The sequence below is a fragment of the Struthio camelus genome, chromosome 22 (genome assembly GCF_040807025.1).
Source record: "Struthio camelus isolate bStrCam1 chromosome 22, bStrCam1.hap1, whole genome shotgun sequence".
NCBI lineage: Eukaryota > Metazoa > Chordata > Aves > Struthioniformes > Struthionidae > Struthio > Struthio camelus.
In genome coordinates this window covers 3,140,809-3,158,314 of record NC_090963.1, presented here as the reverse complement: position 1 = coordinate 3,158,314, position 17,506 = coordinate 3,140,809, and the positions used below count along the sequence as shown (strand labels likewise).

Sequence of the window (17,506 nt, the reverse complement as noted above, 5' to 3'; positions counted from 1 at the left end):
CACAAAGTCATCATGCGAAAGGAAGTTGACAATATCACACACGCATTTTACATTACCTGCTTCACGCGCTATATTTAGAAAGCCCAACTTGGAAGTGAATTTACCAAAGAGCTTATGGAAACTGTAGCCTGATCCAGGGTAACTGGCCAAAGAATAGCTGTGTTGTACCTGCAGTCCTGCCCCAACTCACACACTTTCATATCTAAAAAATGACTCAGAAACCACATACCAGCCTGTTTCCTATTGCCACAGCTAAGGGTTACTACCACCGCCACCCACAGATCTAAAACAAGAAGCTGATTTCATCAAATTTTCCTTGATTGTGTGTTTTTAATAATTCTTCAAAGACGGAAACTTAGGCTGACAAAGTTGTGTCAAATTCTATCCTTGGCACCAGCATGGAGAGAGACTTGCAATTACCTTTCTATTACTACAAAAAACACATTTTTTAGAAAACAACACACCTGGCAGCTAAGGAGTAGATAGCATTGGCAGATGAGGAGGGTTTAATTTTGGGGTGCTCACACTCTGAGGTTGCTGGTGGACCACTGCTCAAGCTCTGAAAGAAAAAATTCCAAACCAGGAATTAGAAACACCAGGTCTATCAGCACAGTTGCAAAGCTCTCAACCAGTCATTCAACACATCTTCTTGGGGAATGAGGCATCTTCCCTAAGGTATCCATATCACTTATTCAAAAGGATTTTCTAACATCTTAGAAACCTAGTAGTTTTGTGAGAGCTTTCCCTCAGGGAGGGCACAGGCAAGGCTTTTCTCCTCTAGCCAACTGCCTGTTTACAGAAAACCTGCAGAAATTTCATATCTTTGAGGCTCCGATGGCTTTGGCAAACTCAGCTGAAATTGGCCAAAAGGCCAAAAAGTTAATGGGGCACAAGAGGAAAAGGATGCAGACAAGCCTGCACATATGGAGACCGAATGACTGCACAAGTGTTGTTTTCTTAGGCAATCTGGCTAAAAATGCATGTGCTTTCAATTTTAGAAGACTGAAGGCTTTAAAAGGAAACAATAGGGGGATGGAATCAAAGAAAGCAAAACTGGCTGGGATTTCTTTGACAGAACAGCATGTTAGACTACTTGGTCATACATTATGACACTGCTAATAGTAACAGAGCCATATTTAACTCAGATTTTACTGTGTTAAACTAATCATTGCTACCGCATGCAGGTTTCATAGGACTGAAGCCCAAGAAGAGTGAATTATACTTTTTCCTCACACCAGAATATTCTTGGTTGTTCAAAATGTACAGGTCAAGAGCAATCATAGAATCGTAGCTGATGGTTGCTCAATGGTAACCATGGAACATGAACTGGGATTTCAGCCTTGCTCCCAAGAGGCGCAGGAGCGCATCCCTAAGAAGTCCTCACATTATCCTCCCTTGCCTGGCATCCACCAGTACCTTTCTGGCTGTCTTCAAAAGGGCCCAAAGACACCATGTCTCTCCCTTGCCATCATCCTATTCAGATGTAAACTACGAGGAGACGGCCCACTGGAGGATTTCATTCCTCACAAAATAGGTCTACTCACCACTGGGTTGTCAAGGCTGAGCGTGCTCCCAAGCCGATGGGTGTCAGCCCTGGAATCCATCTGGGAAGGCAAGGAGAAGGGAAGCGAGTGCCTGTTGGACAGTTCTCTCCCAGCCCAAGGGTCACCAGGGCTGAGAGCTACAGGTGGGGCTTTTGGAATCGGCCGGGAGGGCCATGGCTCGCCCTGACGGTTGGAGGGCACAGGGGGTAGTTTGTCTCTTGAAGGACAGTCTCCTGGCGTGCAGGGCAGGGGACGTCTCTGAGGTCGGCTCTCGGTTCCGATGCAATGCGGCCTGTCCGGAGGGGGCGGCGGCGGGAGATCTCGGAGCGTTGGTGGGATCGGCAAAGGTTTGTCTTTGTGAAGGGTAGCAGGAGCAGCCTGGAAGGCAGCAGAAGAATGTAAAATACTGCTTAGCAAGGAGAGTCTAGCCACAAAACATAAAAGAGGGGGAGGCAGCTTGCGGGTGGTGGGGGGGGGGGTTGGCTTTTTGTTTCACCTTTTTTACGCAAGAAATTATCTCAGCAGGTGCAGATATTCATCACTTCAAAAATTTTCAGTTGCAGATTATTTATAGAAGGTAACTTCCATCAGTGAGCAAATCATAGAAATGGCTATTTTCTTCTGCCTGAACTTTCAAGCATAATTTTATTACTTAATCCAAACCAACTGAAGAACCACTGCCATTTCTTAACCAACCGTCAAATGCTACGAAGATCACGCTACTGTCTTCTGTTAGTCAATCAGGAAAACAGTTCATCTCTCCCAGTGGCACATATATATCATGCCTTCTTCAGTTTTGTATCTGAAGAATGCTTGATGGAAAAATTTGGGAAGAGGAGGAAAATTGGAACAGGAATATGACACCTTCCACATCTAGTTCCCCGTCTAGAAAAAAACAGAAGTCCATAAATGCAGCTACACGGGGCATAGGCACCAATGGCTGAGTTTGAAAACCAGTGAAGACACTTTTAATATGGATAACTTGGTAGTTCATCAAGAGGGCATCAGTCAGCCTAAGTGACCAAGTACTTCAGGTTGTGCCTCTCTGCCTTCTAGCAATTGTATGGAGGAACAGAAAGGAAGACAGACCCTCTCGTTGGGAAATAAGGACTCTCCAACCATGGATTCCCAAAGGAAGCACTTGCTTTCAGGACAGATTGGGTTTTCATGGGGGAATGCAAGCAAAGGAGGCCTGACAGGACTATGGAAAAGAAAGGAGGAAAAAAATCACACGTGAATGAATTTAGGGATGTCAAAGAGAACATGTAGGGTTCACCAGAATGCTCAATTCCCTTCCTGCCCCACCAACATAATATCTGAAAGGGCAAAAAGAGTGTTTTACCTTTGAAGCGGTCCCAGGACTGGAAGCCCCAGGCGGATTGGACACCCGTTGCTGCAAAAGGTCCAGTCGCGGTGGCACAGGAGGAAGGGCGGCTTGTGGAGCTACTGAGAACGGAGAAGGAGGACGCTCGACCTGAACAATTAAAAATTGGGAAAATGATAAAATTCAGCAAAGCTCCCTTCCTCTAGCGAGGCTCGTTCCGACTGCTTTCAAGCTCTGTGATTGGCACTACCTTCGGTATCGCTGTCGGTAACAAATGACTACGTTCATTACGACCATACTCAAGTAAACGAAGGCGCTGTCACAGCATAACAGCACTTGACTAGAACAAACCTTGAAGATCGCCAGTGAGCTTAACTGTGGTACACAACCAAAAATGAACATTTAGCAATGGCACAATAAAAGGCAAGCTGTTTTCCTAAAGTAACAGACCCACCTTACCAGGACTCAAGTAGTAGCAAGCCTGTTTTCCTTTTGACACCAGAGGGCACGATCTGCTGCAAAAAACACTTAGCATTGCAGTCAATGCTGTGCAAACTGCCTTACTACTTGCAGCTATCATTAGCATGCACCAAAACTTCAGTTTTTGTCCCTGGAAATCTGTTTCCACCAAACAAAGCAGAACAGTGCCTATTTTCCTCTTCTTTATAAAATGTATTTTACAAGAAAGGCTAGTGCTCTGTAACTCTGAAAACCTTTACATATGTTTGAACTCACTAGTGCCAGCAAATAGAGAATACTAGCCTACTGCAAACCACAACAGGATGTCACATCAAGGAAACTGTGCTTTGCTTCCCCAAGCTATGTATACAAAAACAATCTCCAGGAACAGTTTGTAATTCAATACACTGTTTCACAGGGTGGAAGCTAACGAGAAATCTGATCGCTGGTAGGTAAACCAGAGTAGAGGATTCTTTCTCACCAGGAAAAGCAGCTTATTTTAGTGGATTCAGTTATTAAAAATTAGTCAAATTCAAAACCACTTCCCTATGCCGCGGAACAATGCTAACTGCAGATGTGCAAGAGCAGCAATGGGCTTTTAAAAAATACGTGCAGTGATCCATAAAGAATGCCTCTCTTGTACACATCTCCTGGAAGGAAGTAGCACTGATGGTGAAGAGTCATCAGACCTTTATTACACAAATTTGTCAGACACCTTATTAACAGATGACAGTCAAATTGACTTCCTCAGCAAAACAGCCTGCCCTCTACCCAGCTAGTCATCAGAACCTTGGGAAGACTACATCTGGTTAGTTATATTCATCACTTGGGAAAATGGATGAACTTCTGCTGATATGAGCAAACTATGGCTAATAAATCAAAAGCAGCATTGCTAAGCATGCAGGGAAGTGTGATAAAACTAGACCTTATGTTCCAGTTGAAGTCAGCTCTTTCACTCTTTAAAGGGCTGACCAAGACCCCTTCTTCCAAGACAACGTACAAAAGATCACAGATTTTGAAGCGTGATCAATATCGTTTAACTGAACTGACAGCGGGCAGCTAAACCTGAATTCCGGTTTATTTCACCCTCTCTATACTGACTAAAACCCTTTCTCTTGTGAGGTCTGACAAACCTCATGTGCACAAGACACTGAGACCACAGAAAACTGATGGAGAACATGCAGTCTTGGCAAACACTGCCACATCTACTAGCACACATGCAGGTATCCTTACTTTGGTACCAGCTAGTTCTTTCATCATGAAGAGGGAATCATCAGCTCTGTCATCATCATCATCATCATAATTGGGTGAAGGAGTTCCTTCTGCACCTTGCCGTGATAATCCTCCTCCTCCTCTGGGATCAAATGGGTCTACTACAATTGGCTCCGTGCCTTTGATTTCACAGCGGCAAAAAGGACAACCCTGGCCTTCTGATTCCTTCAGGGAAAAGAATAGATATGTTATAACAGCCACTGTGACGCAGAAATGAAATCCATGGATAATATACAAAAAGGTTTAAACATTTCACGTTGAGGTATCGTTTGACTGTGAGGGAGAGAGAAAGGCCACCTGTGCTATAAATATAGAGGATTTTCTCTCTGTAGTAGAAAAGGCAGGCTTTTGGGCAGGTTCTCATACTTCTGGCCTATTCCTTGATTAAGAGATCAGGCATCCGAGCAGCTTCTCCATGGGCAGGTGAAGCTGGCACTGATGCACTGGTATTACTGTAATGTGAGCTTGTTTTCAGTTCCACCACCTAATCTGCATACCTGGAAGAAACTAAACAGTTTTGAGAAGAAAGAGTACATACTAGTTTTGTAAAAGAGCAACCAGTATCACTCTGGGAGAGTAACAAGAAGTCAATGCCTAACCTGCCATGCAGTGAGACAGGAGGTGCACATCAGATGGCCGCATGGTTCAATCTTCACATCCTTGTCGTTTTCAGCACAGATTTTACACAGCTGGAACGTGGAGCCCATCTCGCAATACAATTCATATTGTTCCTTGGGGAAAGACAGACAGACACCATTGAAACTGGAAAGTAACATGCCTGATTAGTCATAGCTACAAGAAATCCAACACAAGATTTGGAGGAAAAAGTAAATAAATTCCAAACACAAGAACACAGTGTAACAGAGCAGAAGTCTGAAAAGATTCCACTGTGATTTTCTGTGCTAGATCTATCTGTCAAGCTTTGAAAATAAAGTGGACTTGAAGTTATCCCACATTTTTATTTAGCTGTCCCAAGAACAGCCCAGGAAAGCAAGGTCCGCAGGAACAGACGTGCTAGATGGCACAGAAAAATGAATATTTGGCAGAACACTCTAAACAAATATCTTAAAATCTGTCTGCCCCACATAAAGGTGAAGCTTTATTTAACCTTTGCAATCTCCTCTCCCCAGCCCTATGATCCCAAAATTTCTGCCACTCCTACAGGATACGATACAGTAGCCTTAAAAAAAAGCCTTCAGGATACCGGTTTGTATGACAGAATCGGATCAACAGCTAAGGAGGCCAGAAATTGGGAAGAACGCAACCAAGTTTAACGGGAAAGAATACTCTGCTCACCTGTGTAACTTTAATGTGGTCCTGAGGTGTGGGCTCACACAAGCCAGTCAAGTCAGGATTCTGATTCCGGCCATCAGGAAATAAATAACTGCAAGCAGTTGGAGAAAAAAAGTAAATCGCTGTGTATGTGTACATATACCCACGAACACACACACAAACACCCATACAAGGTTCCTTTCGGGAGTGGAGGGGGAAAGAAGGAATGAGGGTGAGAAGTAAGGGGAGAGAATTCAAGGTGTTTTGAATTCAATTAAAGTTTTCGAAGAATTTTCCTACCAGACCAAAACCAAACATGCCATTCTTAAAGCAGAAAAGAATGGCATGTTTTCCCTCCTGGCAACAGTTTTTTTTTTCTTTTTTAAACAGGAGGTTATGGCCCCAGACTTCTCTTCTTAAAAGATAGCAGCAAAAGATAGCTGCCTGAGTGTTCTTGAGTGCCAAAATAGTTAAGCATATGAATTATTCCACTGACATCAATGGGACTATTCACATGCTTGAAGTGTTTTGCTGAATCAAGGTCTAAATTAAAAAGGAAGAGCTGAGAGAAGTCCAAAAGGGGCTTAGCGATGTCAACAGAGGTTGCTTGACCTCTGCAGCATGTTGTCTCTCCTGCAAAGCAGATACTGTGTTACGAACCCAGAGGGTGCAGTTTAACGTTCAACTGATTTCAAGACCTTATCACAATAAAAAAAGCTCAAAAGGGCAAAAAATTTGATGTTGATACAGTTACTTACAAGCCTTCCCTGAAGCCATCAATCAGTGCTTGAAAAAGAGGTTTGTTGTGGGGGATTGTCTGAAGAATGTTCCCGTCTGCAGTCACATAACCGATGGCCCACTGACCAAGTCGTGTACAACTCAATCGGAAAATATAACTGAAAACACACAATGGAAAATAAACTTCAGTTTAGATTGGAACAGGCAGAAGAGATTAAATATGAAGTAGGTAGCCTTTGTATGGCTATCTCAAGACAGCAAATAAAAACTAGTAAGAATAACTGGACGATTTATACCAGCTCTCCTCACTTTACCCCCAGGCAGATCAAAGGAGAACCTTGCAATCTGATACAGAGTAAGCAAGGTATCCAAGCACTGGCCTCAATGTGACACCAAAGCCAGAAACCAGAGCAAGAAAAGCTAGCATCCTCATAATCATGCTTCAAATTTACTTAAAGAACAAACAAACACACACACACACACACACACAGCCTGCACAAGGTTTCAAAACCAGCACAGAACTAGCAGTTTTCTAACAATCTTCAGAAACGAACACTTGACCTTTCCTGCTCAAAGAGAAATTTGTTAGCCCTGTTGCACTGGACCAAGCTATACCCAAGATATTAGGAGCCCAAATCTACTGAGGTCCACCACCCTCCCAGAGGCACGTGTTGCCCCACATCCTCTCAAGCTCGCCCAGCCCAAGGCATCACCATACATCAGGAAGTTAGGGGACGTCTTGACACCTTCCCTTATGCACGGTCCTGAACTGTTCACGGTCCGGGCTCACTGTGTGGCAAACATTTGCCTCAGTGCGTCCTGCTCACTGGGAGCTGGTGTGACAGCTGGGGGTGCGGGCAGGAGGTAGGTCACCACATCGAGGATAATCTCTGAATACAGGGCAAGCTGGGTTTTTTCATATTTTAAAGTGCTGAGGAAGGAGGACAAAGACAAAAAAAACCCAGACTCCTTGGGCCAGCGCAGTAATCAGAGGTGTTAGCAAGAGCTATCCAAAGGGCCACTGCTGTCAAGCACTAACCTGCCAGGTTTGTGAATGAATTTCTGAAGCCGGGCTTTCACCTCATCATACGTTAGGAATGCCATATAACCAGGATGAGTCACCGCTAGGCTATTCCAGTTCCTGAGCAGAGAGGACCATGGCTACAGAAACAACAAAAAAATATATTAACCATGCACTTCTAGGAGGTATCAACAGGTACAATATTCCTTAATCAAAGGGGCCGCCAGTTCTTCCGTTGAAGAACCAGATTTCTTATTCCACCAGAAATCCAGCAGAGGATCTAAAAGCTATATTCTCCTGCAGCAGCCTTAGAATTGGACTTTCTCTCTTGGAGGTGATACAAATATCATCTAACACAGGCCGTAATCAAAACTCCTGTAGTAAACACCAAGGGAGAAGTCACTGAGGTCACAAAAAAGACAGCCCAAGAGCAGCTACCAATCTGTACTGCTTCCGCAGAGAAAATGACTCGTTACTGAGACAGGGATAGAGATAGGAATTTAGTAAGGTTATGCACAGGATCAGAAACCGTGACTAGTCGCATCTCCAGCAGTGACTTCCTATATGACCTCAGGAAAGCGACCTCTCCTCTCTGTCTCAGTTTCACTGTGTGTAAGATGCTCGTGACTGTTTTTTAACCACCTAACTTCACTTGGGTGTGGCAGGGATTACCGGCTAGTCTAAGTTTTGACTAAATCAGTATGCACATGTTTAATATTCCTAAAAATGATGCAGAAAAAGTCAGAACAACAGTTTGATAGCTTTCAATTCTGAAGAAGGGCTTCTGTGTCTAGAGTCTCATCTGTTTTTTCCACATGTTTAGCTTGTCTAATATACTTCTCCCCAAAAACTTGGCTTCTCTTTGAAATTGTAGCCACTCTTAACTCACTCTTTATGTACTACAGTTGGAAAAAGCACTGAATGAGATCAGATGCATTGCAACACTGAACATGGGAAATTTTCTGCTAGACCTATCTTAATTATAACCCACCCTATCACATGGGAAAAGGCAAGTCAGAGCCAAAGAAGTAAGTGTTTGTTCTTGTAAATATCCAGTTGCACCATCAGAAGCTGTGCTTTTGAGCTCAGCACTATTAATGACTGTGGGTAAGAATTTTACCTATTATTAATATCCCTTCAGTAACACAGATGTATTTCTTGCACAGACAACACAGAATGTGTACACAACATCCTGGCTGTGTCAGTTCAAAAGCCAGGAAACCCAAATTTCAGTGCTCATGCTCCATCCTGAACAACCCCCCACGGAAAATATATCTGACAAGAAAAAACGGACACACGGGAAGACAGAGTGATAAACTAAGCTTCACATTTCCTGGCTTACAGAAGTTGTATCAGAACTTCAGTCTAAAAGTGACCTTTGAAAGGGAAAAACTGATTCACGGAAGGATACTGACTGTGCCTTACGGTTGCAATTTATATTTAGATAACTCTTTTTTTTTTTCAGTCAGAAGTTCTAAGTACTACCAAAACTGGCTAGAGGACAAGGGGCAATAAGACCAAATCCATTACAGTATAAATGATGTTATTCTAATGTGGAAAACATGGTTTATCCTGGGGCAAGAGTGTAACTTGAAGTACTAAGATACATATTTTTCAGCCATTTCCAGTGAGTCACATTCCTCAATTCTTACCTGGAAAAGCCGCGTGAAGATATCAAATTCAAATACTGAAATGTAGTCATTGCACGTCAAGTCAATTGTTGACTTCAGGGCCATGGCTTCCAGCCCCGAACTGATCGGATGCACTTCATGCAAGGCCTGACGGAAGCTCTTCCAAGGAACGATAGTCCTGAGGAAAACCAAGCCATCTGTAAATGTGAGTGACTGGAGACCACCACCCTATGCATACCTTAGGTATTTTATTTGTGAGTATACGTCTCGTGATAAAGTAAGGGAGGAAATCCAAAACTAGGTGCAAGAGATTTATTCACGTCATGCAAGCGAAAGATTTCTCGGTATCACAGGAAATTAGCAGCCAAATTGACATCAGCCCATTTTCTGTGCATATGTAAAATTTTGGAATCCGAAGCCCAGCTCTGCTTTCTCCTCTCCCTTCATCTGCAGTCCTGTCATGTCACCACAGCCAACACGCATGCACCAAGGGCTGTATACAATACCCCCACTTGATAAGAGTTTCATAATGTTGCAGCTGGTAGAGGGGGAGTTAACAGTAAGCCCTTTAGCAGAGCTCTAGATGGTTTAAAAAACAAAAACAGTCTAAACAGTTCTCTAAAGAAGGAATGACCGGAAGAAGATAATCAGAAGCCAAAACAGAGGCTCCGGTAAAAAGGAATATTTTCCTTCTTTTAAAATATCAAGTGGAAGAGATACATAAAAAGAATGCACCTAGCTTCAGACCACTGTGCTATTCATGAGTAAACGTATTACTGCTTTTTGTTCTAACACCTACTGATTAAATTCTTCATGCGAAGTACCTTATCTAGTTAGAAAGCAGTGCCCAATTTGATTAACTTTAATCCTCAAAGGTTGCTGTGGACACTTCTGAAGATCATTTAGTCAGCTTTTTACTAGATATAAAAATTTAAATCGACATTTCAACAGTTTCTACCTAAATATATGTTGCACTTAACTTCCTCTTCCATTCTACTTTAACAAAGCCATTATGCAAACTGACAAAAGTTCAGAGAAGCCAGAAGAAAGGTGACTGATTAGAAAGACTAATTGGAGGGAAGATGAAAAGAACTTAATGTAATAGCTTACCTAAAGAACAACTAATATTGGGGGCATGGTAACTGGAAGAAGAAAGCATATTATTTTGCATAGTTTGTGAAGCTTATTTAGAAGTTAAGGAATTAAATTCAGGAGAGGAAAATTTAGTCTGAATAATTTAGGCTGAGTAATCCAGGGAAACTTTTTGACAGTCAAACAGTCTCCTAGGGAAAGACCCATCACTTGATACATTTAAAACAAGACAGGACAAAGAACTGGAAAATATAATGTAGAAACAATTCCTTACTCGACCCCAGAGAGCGGACCAAATGACCTAATAGGTCTTTCCCATCACATATTTCTATGATTAACCTGACAAAGACCTTTCTGAACCAGAAAACAGGAGGTGAATTTTTAGAAGTACATAACTTTGAGTGCAATTTGTTCCCACGTCTCTCATTATAAGCACAGTTATAAACTTACTTTTCCCCAAAAGCTTTTCTCCAAAACTCTGCAGCATCTGCCTTGGTGATCCGGAATGTGTCTCCTTGGAAAAGGCCGCTTGGGAAAATACCTTTGAGTTCTGCCAGCATATGGCTGAATATCAGGGATAACTTTGTCAGGTTACGCCTACAAAAATCACAAGTGCAACAGTTTATTTTAGAAGAGAAAAATGTGTCTTTGTGCTGTGAATAAAACAGAACTAGTGTGTAGTGCAATTCCAAAAGAATTTCAGACTATAAAGACTGTCTTACTTAGGACCACCTTTCAAGTACACACCTAGTGTTCAGTACGCATCCATTACCCAGCACTTTTCAGTGAGGTCTGCGTTTCTCAAGATGTTTTGCCACAACAACTAACTTGCATAATCTCTTGGAGGCGGGCAGGTAACTTTCAAGAAAAATCCAAAAAGAGGAAGTAAACTCACAGAAAAGTCCAAAAACCTCATCCCGACCATATCTATTAAGCAATAGCACAATCAGAACCTAAAACTCACCAGGTAACTTTGTTCTTTGGCCTGAAAATCTCTTGTGAGGGCACATACAACCGCTACTGTCTTGAATCACACAAACTGTGTCTTCCCAAGTCTCCAGAGGGTGCCCAACACAGTAGATTTGCTCAGAGAAGGGCTAAATGATAACAATAGGACCAGCTCCTAAGGGAAGGTTGGAACATTCGCCGTTTTTTTTCCTGAAACATTAATAAACTTTCACATAGAAGTCTGATGGTCAGAGCGCTTACCAAATTGTGCTGGGTAATTATCCAACCGGTAGTTACCCCAACTCCCTTCTCCGCCTGATGAGGCTCATATTTTGAGTGCTCTAGCCCATCAGGCTATGCCCTTCTCTAAACTGGAGGAGGAAAGTTGAGAGAGACTCTCTGCTTGAAATTTAGCCAACGTGTAAAAGCCTTCCGAGGCCAGAAGACAGTGGGACTACCAGCTAGCACAGACGATACGGCAGACTTTGGGCTCTATGATTCATGTGAAACCAGCGCTGGGTTAAAACCAAATTCTAGCAATATAGACCGCAGCTCAGGACTGCTCCAGCCCTACTTGCAGCCTAGACCACGTTAAGGAGATCAGCTCTGTTTTGTACTTGTGCGGCTCAAAGTATCAGCGCCTATAGCAGTGCAGCAATACCAAAATAATGCTCTTCCTATCTCAAGAGTCAAAACAACCGCACTAATACATGCTAGAAAGATGTCCTTCCACTGATATACAGAGAAAGGATTTATCCACTAGTGGCTTCTCTTCCTCTCGTTCCTTTATCCAAATGAAGGACGACTCTTTTCTCCTCCACTCCGTAACATTCCCCAGGTACTAGGAAAACAGAGTTGGAAACAAGAGATTGGGATGTTTCTAGGCCAGGGGATTATTTTATCCCCCATGTCACACGTTTGAAGGTAAAGGAAGGAACTACTATCACATGAGACAGGACAACTACTTCTACAGTCATGCCCAACAGACCGCATCTGGTCAGGAGGCTGCAGCAAGCACCAAGGCACTGCACAGCCTCAGATGTGGCGCTGAGCAACCTGGCGAGTTCTTTTGCAAACTAAGCTAACCTTGAACACTGAATAAGTTAGAGAGGGACTAGAAGCATCCCTAGACGTGGAATAATTTCTTAACCTCTTGTTTTCCAAGCTCTCTCACCAAGTATGCTACTACCATAGGATGCCATCTCCCAAAAGACAGCAACCTCTGGCAGCAGGCTAAATTCCCACCAGCTTTATTCCTTCACCATTTTTCAGTATTCACAGTTGGATTGGTTCCAACTTACTCAACTTCTCATCAGACATTTTTCAGATACCTCTCGCTCCATAGATACTACTCCTAACTGAACTGCAAATCTTATTCACCTGCCTCATCGTGCGAATGACCTCCTGCCAACAGAGCCAGGTAACCACCTTCAGTCTTTCTGCAAAAACTCCCCCAGACATTTGTCCCCCTCGAGTCTTCTAGCTACATGTCAGTCTTTCACAGAGCCTAAACTCCGCTGGAAGTGACTGACCTGGCTTGACACAATATTCTACCATTCACTCAGCTCTTCATTAAACCTTTCTCCATGCTGCAGTACAGTCCAGGTAGACTAGAACAGCCTTTTCACATTCTACAAATATATGCAAGCAGAACTATAAACATTATTTGACAGTAGTTCTCCCTCTCACATCCTTCCTTACTCAAATGCATACTAGTTTGCGTCTCAGCTATGGAAACAGCTCATAGTGTTTACAGAACCTGCCAGCTCTATAGCAAGCGATTCTGGTTTTTGTCATTTCACACGTCTGATCCCAACAGGTGCTCTAGGTGAACTGAAATAAAACCACTGAGATACTCTTCTGGAGGCTGCTCCATTCAGTAACTCTTCACTGGATGCATTAAACTTTCCAAATGTGTGTATTTTAAAGCAGCTATACGATCTGGGGTGTTTGATTCTCACACTCAAACATTCCTCTGTTGTTCGCTGATGTTTGCCCTTCGTTAATAAGCCTCCACTGAGAGGGACTGTTTCAAGTTCATCTTGCCTTATTTATGTAGCACAATTTCCGTTCCTGTTGCATACTCAATCACATTAAACCTTTGGAGCGGTACTGTAATTCCTAAACTTTCACTTTTAGAAAAGTTTATTTAGCATGTCCAAAAAAAGTACAGGACCCTGTGTGTTAATATAAGGGATGGAGACTACAGCTGCTGGTGATGTCTTACATAGTTCAAAAGGAAACCAAGGGTACCATACGACTTTAGGTTGCTTGAGCGCTGTGCCACTGATATTCACAGGGGAAAAAAAAAAAAATGTTTTTGGAAGTGGTTGTGTAGGAAAAAACTAAAGTTAGTGACCTGTATCTGAACAGCAAGGTAACAGCTTCCCATTTGACCACAATCACATTTACAAAGATCAGTAGTTTAAGACTTTGATACGTGGCTGGACACACAAAGAAGATCCCACAGTACAAAACGAGGCTGTTACCTTACCAGCAGTATCTGCCTGTGCCTTTGCCCTCCTGGGCGTAATGTTAAGTAATTCAGAGTTGCTTGTTCCTTTTGTCAAAAGGAGACAAGAAACTTTCCACTCACAGTAGAAAGGCTCAGGTTAGGTGGCACGGGCACTGGCTAATCCTGCAGAAATGATGACATGTCTGTAACTCACACCCCAGCTCCTCTGTTTAGGAGGCCACAGGTTGGGTTCTCACTCTGTTGCTGCAATGCCTGTGGCTGATAAACTTTAGAAAAACATCGCAAATTCGAAACTCCTGCTGTGCAGCTTGTTCCCCCAGCCATCTGCTGAAAGTTTGCACTTCCATCAGTGAGAGAAGAGACAACAGTTTATGGCAGTGCAGGACAGAAAACAAAAACCATGCTACTTTGAGTCATTTAACTCATTCGGAACTCAAGTGGCAAGATTGAGAGATGGAATTTGGAATTTACTCAGTTTATAAAAACGAGGAATTCAACTAACATTGCTAATAACTAACGTGGGAGTAATTTGTAAAAACTCAATTCTGAATATTGATAAAAATAGTTTCCTTGGAAGGTTAGTGTGCAATCTGAGTAGGTAAAGTGGCATCTCACCTCAACTCACTAATGCAAAGCCGCTTCCACAGTTAGCAATCCTAAAACTGCTCAAGTGTATGACGCAAGCTAGCACTGACTTGCTAGCACTGTAACACTGGAAAAAAACAGTGTTATATTTGTTCACAAATTCAAGATATGGTTAAAGCTAACGTATGCAAGATTTGCTGGAAGGAAGTACTGTCTTTTGGGGCATTTACTCACCTACAGCTTTATGGTCAGACAGGTATGCTAATGCATTTCTGAACCTCAACCTAGAAGCTAACTGAACAAGTGCATGGTTTAAACAAAGCAACAGCTAATACTGCAGAAAGACCAGGCCCATTCCTGCGGTCAATCGCTTATCACTTTCTTGTAGGAGCCTTCGCCCTTAGCCGAGTGCCAGTAAGTCCTTGCACTCAGCTGAGCATGTCATTTGACTCAGGAGTACTTCAGCAGGCTTAAAGGTGGAGTAAAAAAAAAAATTAAAAAAATTAAAAAAAGATTTTACACTTACATGCACATTGAAGGACTGTTTCCAAAAGTTTCTAATACCTGAACATTTTCAATTTTCTGTTTAATGTTACAACCATTTTGTACAGACATTCATGTGTGATTTATGTCAATAAAATCAGGAAGAACACTAAAAGCAAACATAATAAAGTATCCTGCAATTTGCTGCTCTCATGTGAGAGTAACTAGCTTTCGACACATGGCAACTAGCTACCAATCCTGTGCTAAAAGAACATTTTCTTTAAAAGAGTGCACTCCTTTATTTTAACAGTTAAAGTTACACCACATTTGTAAATGCATACAGACCAAACAAACACTTGCAACTACAGCAGACATCTTTATTGGCATATGAAAGCTTAGTTATTATGATCGTATTTTATTGTTAGTAACAAAGGTCCCTATCTCCATTCCTTCAACTAAACAGAAGAGTTATCCTAGAAAAAGGGTAATATTTTCAAAGAACACTTAAGTGACTTAGACCAGAGATTCCCAAACATTTCTGGCCACGGACCTCCAGCGATCCCCACGTTTCTCATGGACTGTCAGATGGTTCCCTACCAGACCTTTACATAAACACAGTATGAAAACAAGCAGTTACCAGGAGTTGCTGTGGATCACGTACCAGAGCTGCGTCGAGCACAGTTTGAGAAACACTGACTTAGGCACCTAAATCCCATTGACTCTCAGTGGAATTGAAAAGCCTGGCATATAAGCACTTTTCAAACGGTTACCCAGGGGCCACAAGCCACAGCAGGGAGCTCTCCTCGCTGTCTGCAAGGCAGCCCAGCTGCAACACCCGAGTCAGCTTCAAAGGGAAAAAACTACACAGTGTTCCTGTTCAGCGGTTAGGTCCAGACCCAAAGAGCAACAGCGACAACGTTTAAGCACCATTTCATGTTCCAGAGAGCGTTCACTGACACATACCTGCAAAATATTTAGCTTAGTGTTAGATAGTCAGGCAACCACATACTTAAAAACGCGTAAGCTCAGAAAGCCAAAATTTTTTCCGCTCTACACAATAACTGAATGTTTTATTAACTACAAGGCATCTGCAGCTGTAGCTTGGAGGCGTTATTCCTCCCCTACACAGTGTTTTCAGACAGGTTAACAGCTTCAACATCTCTAAAATACCACCTGAGCCCGCTCAGCTGCGATTACACCAGCCTTTCCAATTCTGCTGCCTTCAGGGCTCGAGAGAGGCAGGTCTCGAGCAACGATTTCGAGGTAGGAAAAAAGAAAAGAAAAGGAAAGGAAAAAAAAAAAAAAAAGCATGATGAGCAAAACTGTTTCCCTGAGTTCCCCAGTGCTAAGTAATCAGCTGGCTGCTCCGGGCCAGGCACATCCCGCCGCCGGCAGAGCAGGCACGTTCCTCCGTCCTCCCCTCCTCCGTGCCCCCGCCGCTGCGGTTGCGCTACTTCCTTCCTGCTTCGCGACTGTTTTTGCTCCGCACATCTCAGCGGAAGTCGAAAGGTCGCCCGAGCACTTCCATTCGCCCCAGTCCTCGGCAGCGGCCTCTCCGAGGGCCTGGCCCCAGCTGGGTTTGCTGGGGCTGCTTCCTCCCCCAGACCTATTGCAGATTTTTCTTTTCCCGTTTCCTGCTCGCCGGACAAAAGCCTTCTTCCCCTGCGAAGGCTCAGTCCTGCAAAGCCATTAATGGCAGAGGACGATTTTAATCATAGCATTGCCTCTCTCAGCTACGTTGATGCGATTAGTTAAATTAATTCAAGTTACAAAGTAACGTGGCACCTAATGTGGTTCACGACTAAAATGCCTTTCTTACCTCAAGGCAATGTTAAGATAGTGCTGTTTTTGCCAGTGCCAGCTATAATTTTCTCATTTTGTTTCCATATTTCTCAACTACTTCACAGCTAACTGACAGACACAGTATAATTTTTGTGCTTCACACACAAGGAGAATGCTCCACTGGATGATTTATAGTCTCAATATTGTGCTCACATGCCATAATTTGACATGAAGCTACCATCAAGCCTGTAAAGTTCACTCTGTTAAAAGCATGCTACAAAGACTGCTACCCATAAGAAATTAAGAGTTGTACCACAAGATAGTCAACTCTAAAATGCTTCCCTTTTCCAAAGTTACACACATTTCTTGTTTATGATCCAATTATCAAAAGAATTTTGGTATTTGCTTTTCCATCAACTTCGACTGCGTTTGTGAATGTTGATTCTTTACAAATGAGGTTCATCATCTCAAAGAGGCTGCTTTTAACAGAAAGGCTCTTCAAGGGAAGCAAAGATTAAAAAAACAAACAAACAAACCCCCCCCCCCCACACACACAACCACACACACAGCCAACACCTCCACCTTGGCCCTAAAACAAAATTCAAGTGAAGTATGACTCAATTGACTTCATCACAAAATACTGCCAAGAAGTTTCTCTATTTCATAAAATCAGTGCCAAACCGGCTAAAATCAAAAGTCAACGATAAAGATTCAAGAGAGTAAGAGATTCGGAGCAGAGGAGCCAAGCTACTGTAAAACCATCCTGCTCAAAACTCAAGAGAAGGCACTATGGGTTAACTTGACTGTTAAAAGGACATGACCCAGAAAGGCAGCTCACACACACACACAAAAAAGGTGCAGTCTCAATACACGGCAGGA

At 42.8% G+C, this 17,506-nt stretch overlaps 1 protein-coding gene across 2 annotated transcripts in view; it reads right to left on the bottom strand.

Annotated features, from left to right (window-relative positions):
- Nucleotides 1-17,506, bottom strand: part of CBL (Cbl proto-oncogene) — a 45,998-nt gene that overhangs the window by 8,910 nt on the left and 19,582 nt on the right. For both annotated transcript variants that reach the window (XM_068917007.1, XM_068917008.1), the window contains 10 exons: nucleotides 10,804-10,950; nucleotides 9,283-9,439; nucleotides 7,649-7,770; nucleotides 6,630-6,767; nucleotides 5,896-5,983; nucleotides 5,199-5,330; nucleotides 4,561-4,764; nucleotides 2,887-3,018; nucleotides 1,545-1,922; nucleotides 465-559 (listed from right to left, as the gene is read on the bottom strand). In XM_068917007.1, coding sequence (XP_068773108.1) covers nucleotides 465-559; nucleotides 1,545-1,922; nucleotides 2,887-3,018; nucleotides 4,561-4,764; nucleotides 5,199-5,330; nucleotides 5,896-5,983; nucleotides 6,630-6,767; nucleotides 7,649-7,770; nucleotides 9,283-9,439; nucleotides 10,804-10,950 — 1,593 coding nt within the window. The remainder of the gene's footprint in view (nucleotides 1-464; nucleotides 560-1,544; nucleotides 1,923-2,886; nucleotides 3,019-4,560; nucleotides 4,765-5,198; nucleotides 5,331-5,895; nucleotides 5,984-6,629; nucleotides 6,768-7,648; nucleotides 7,771-9,282; nucleotides 9,440-10,803; nucleotides 10,951-17,506) is intronic.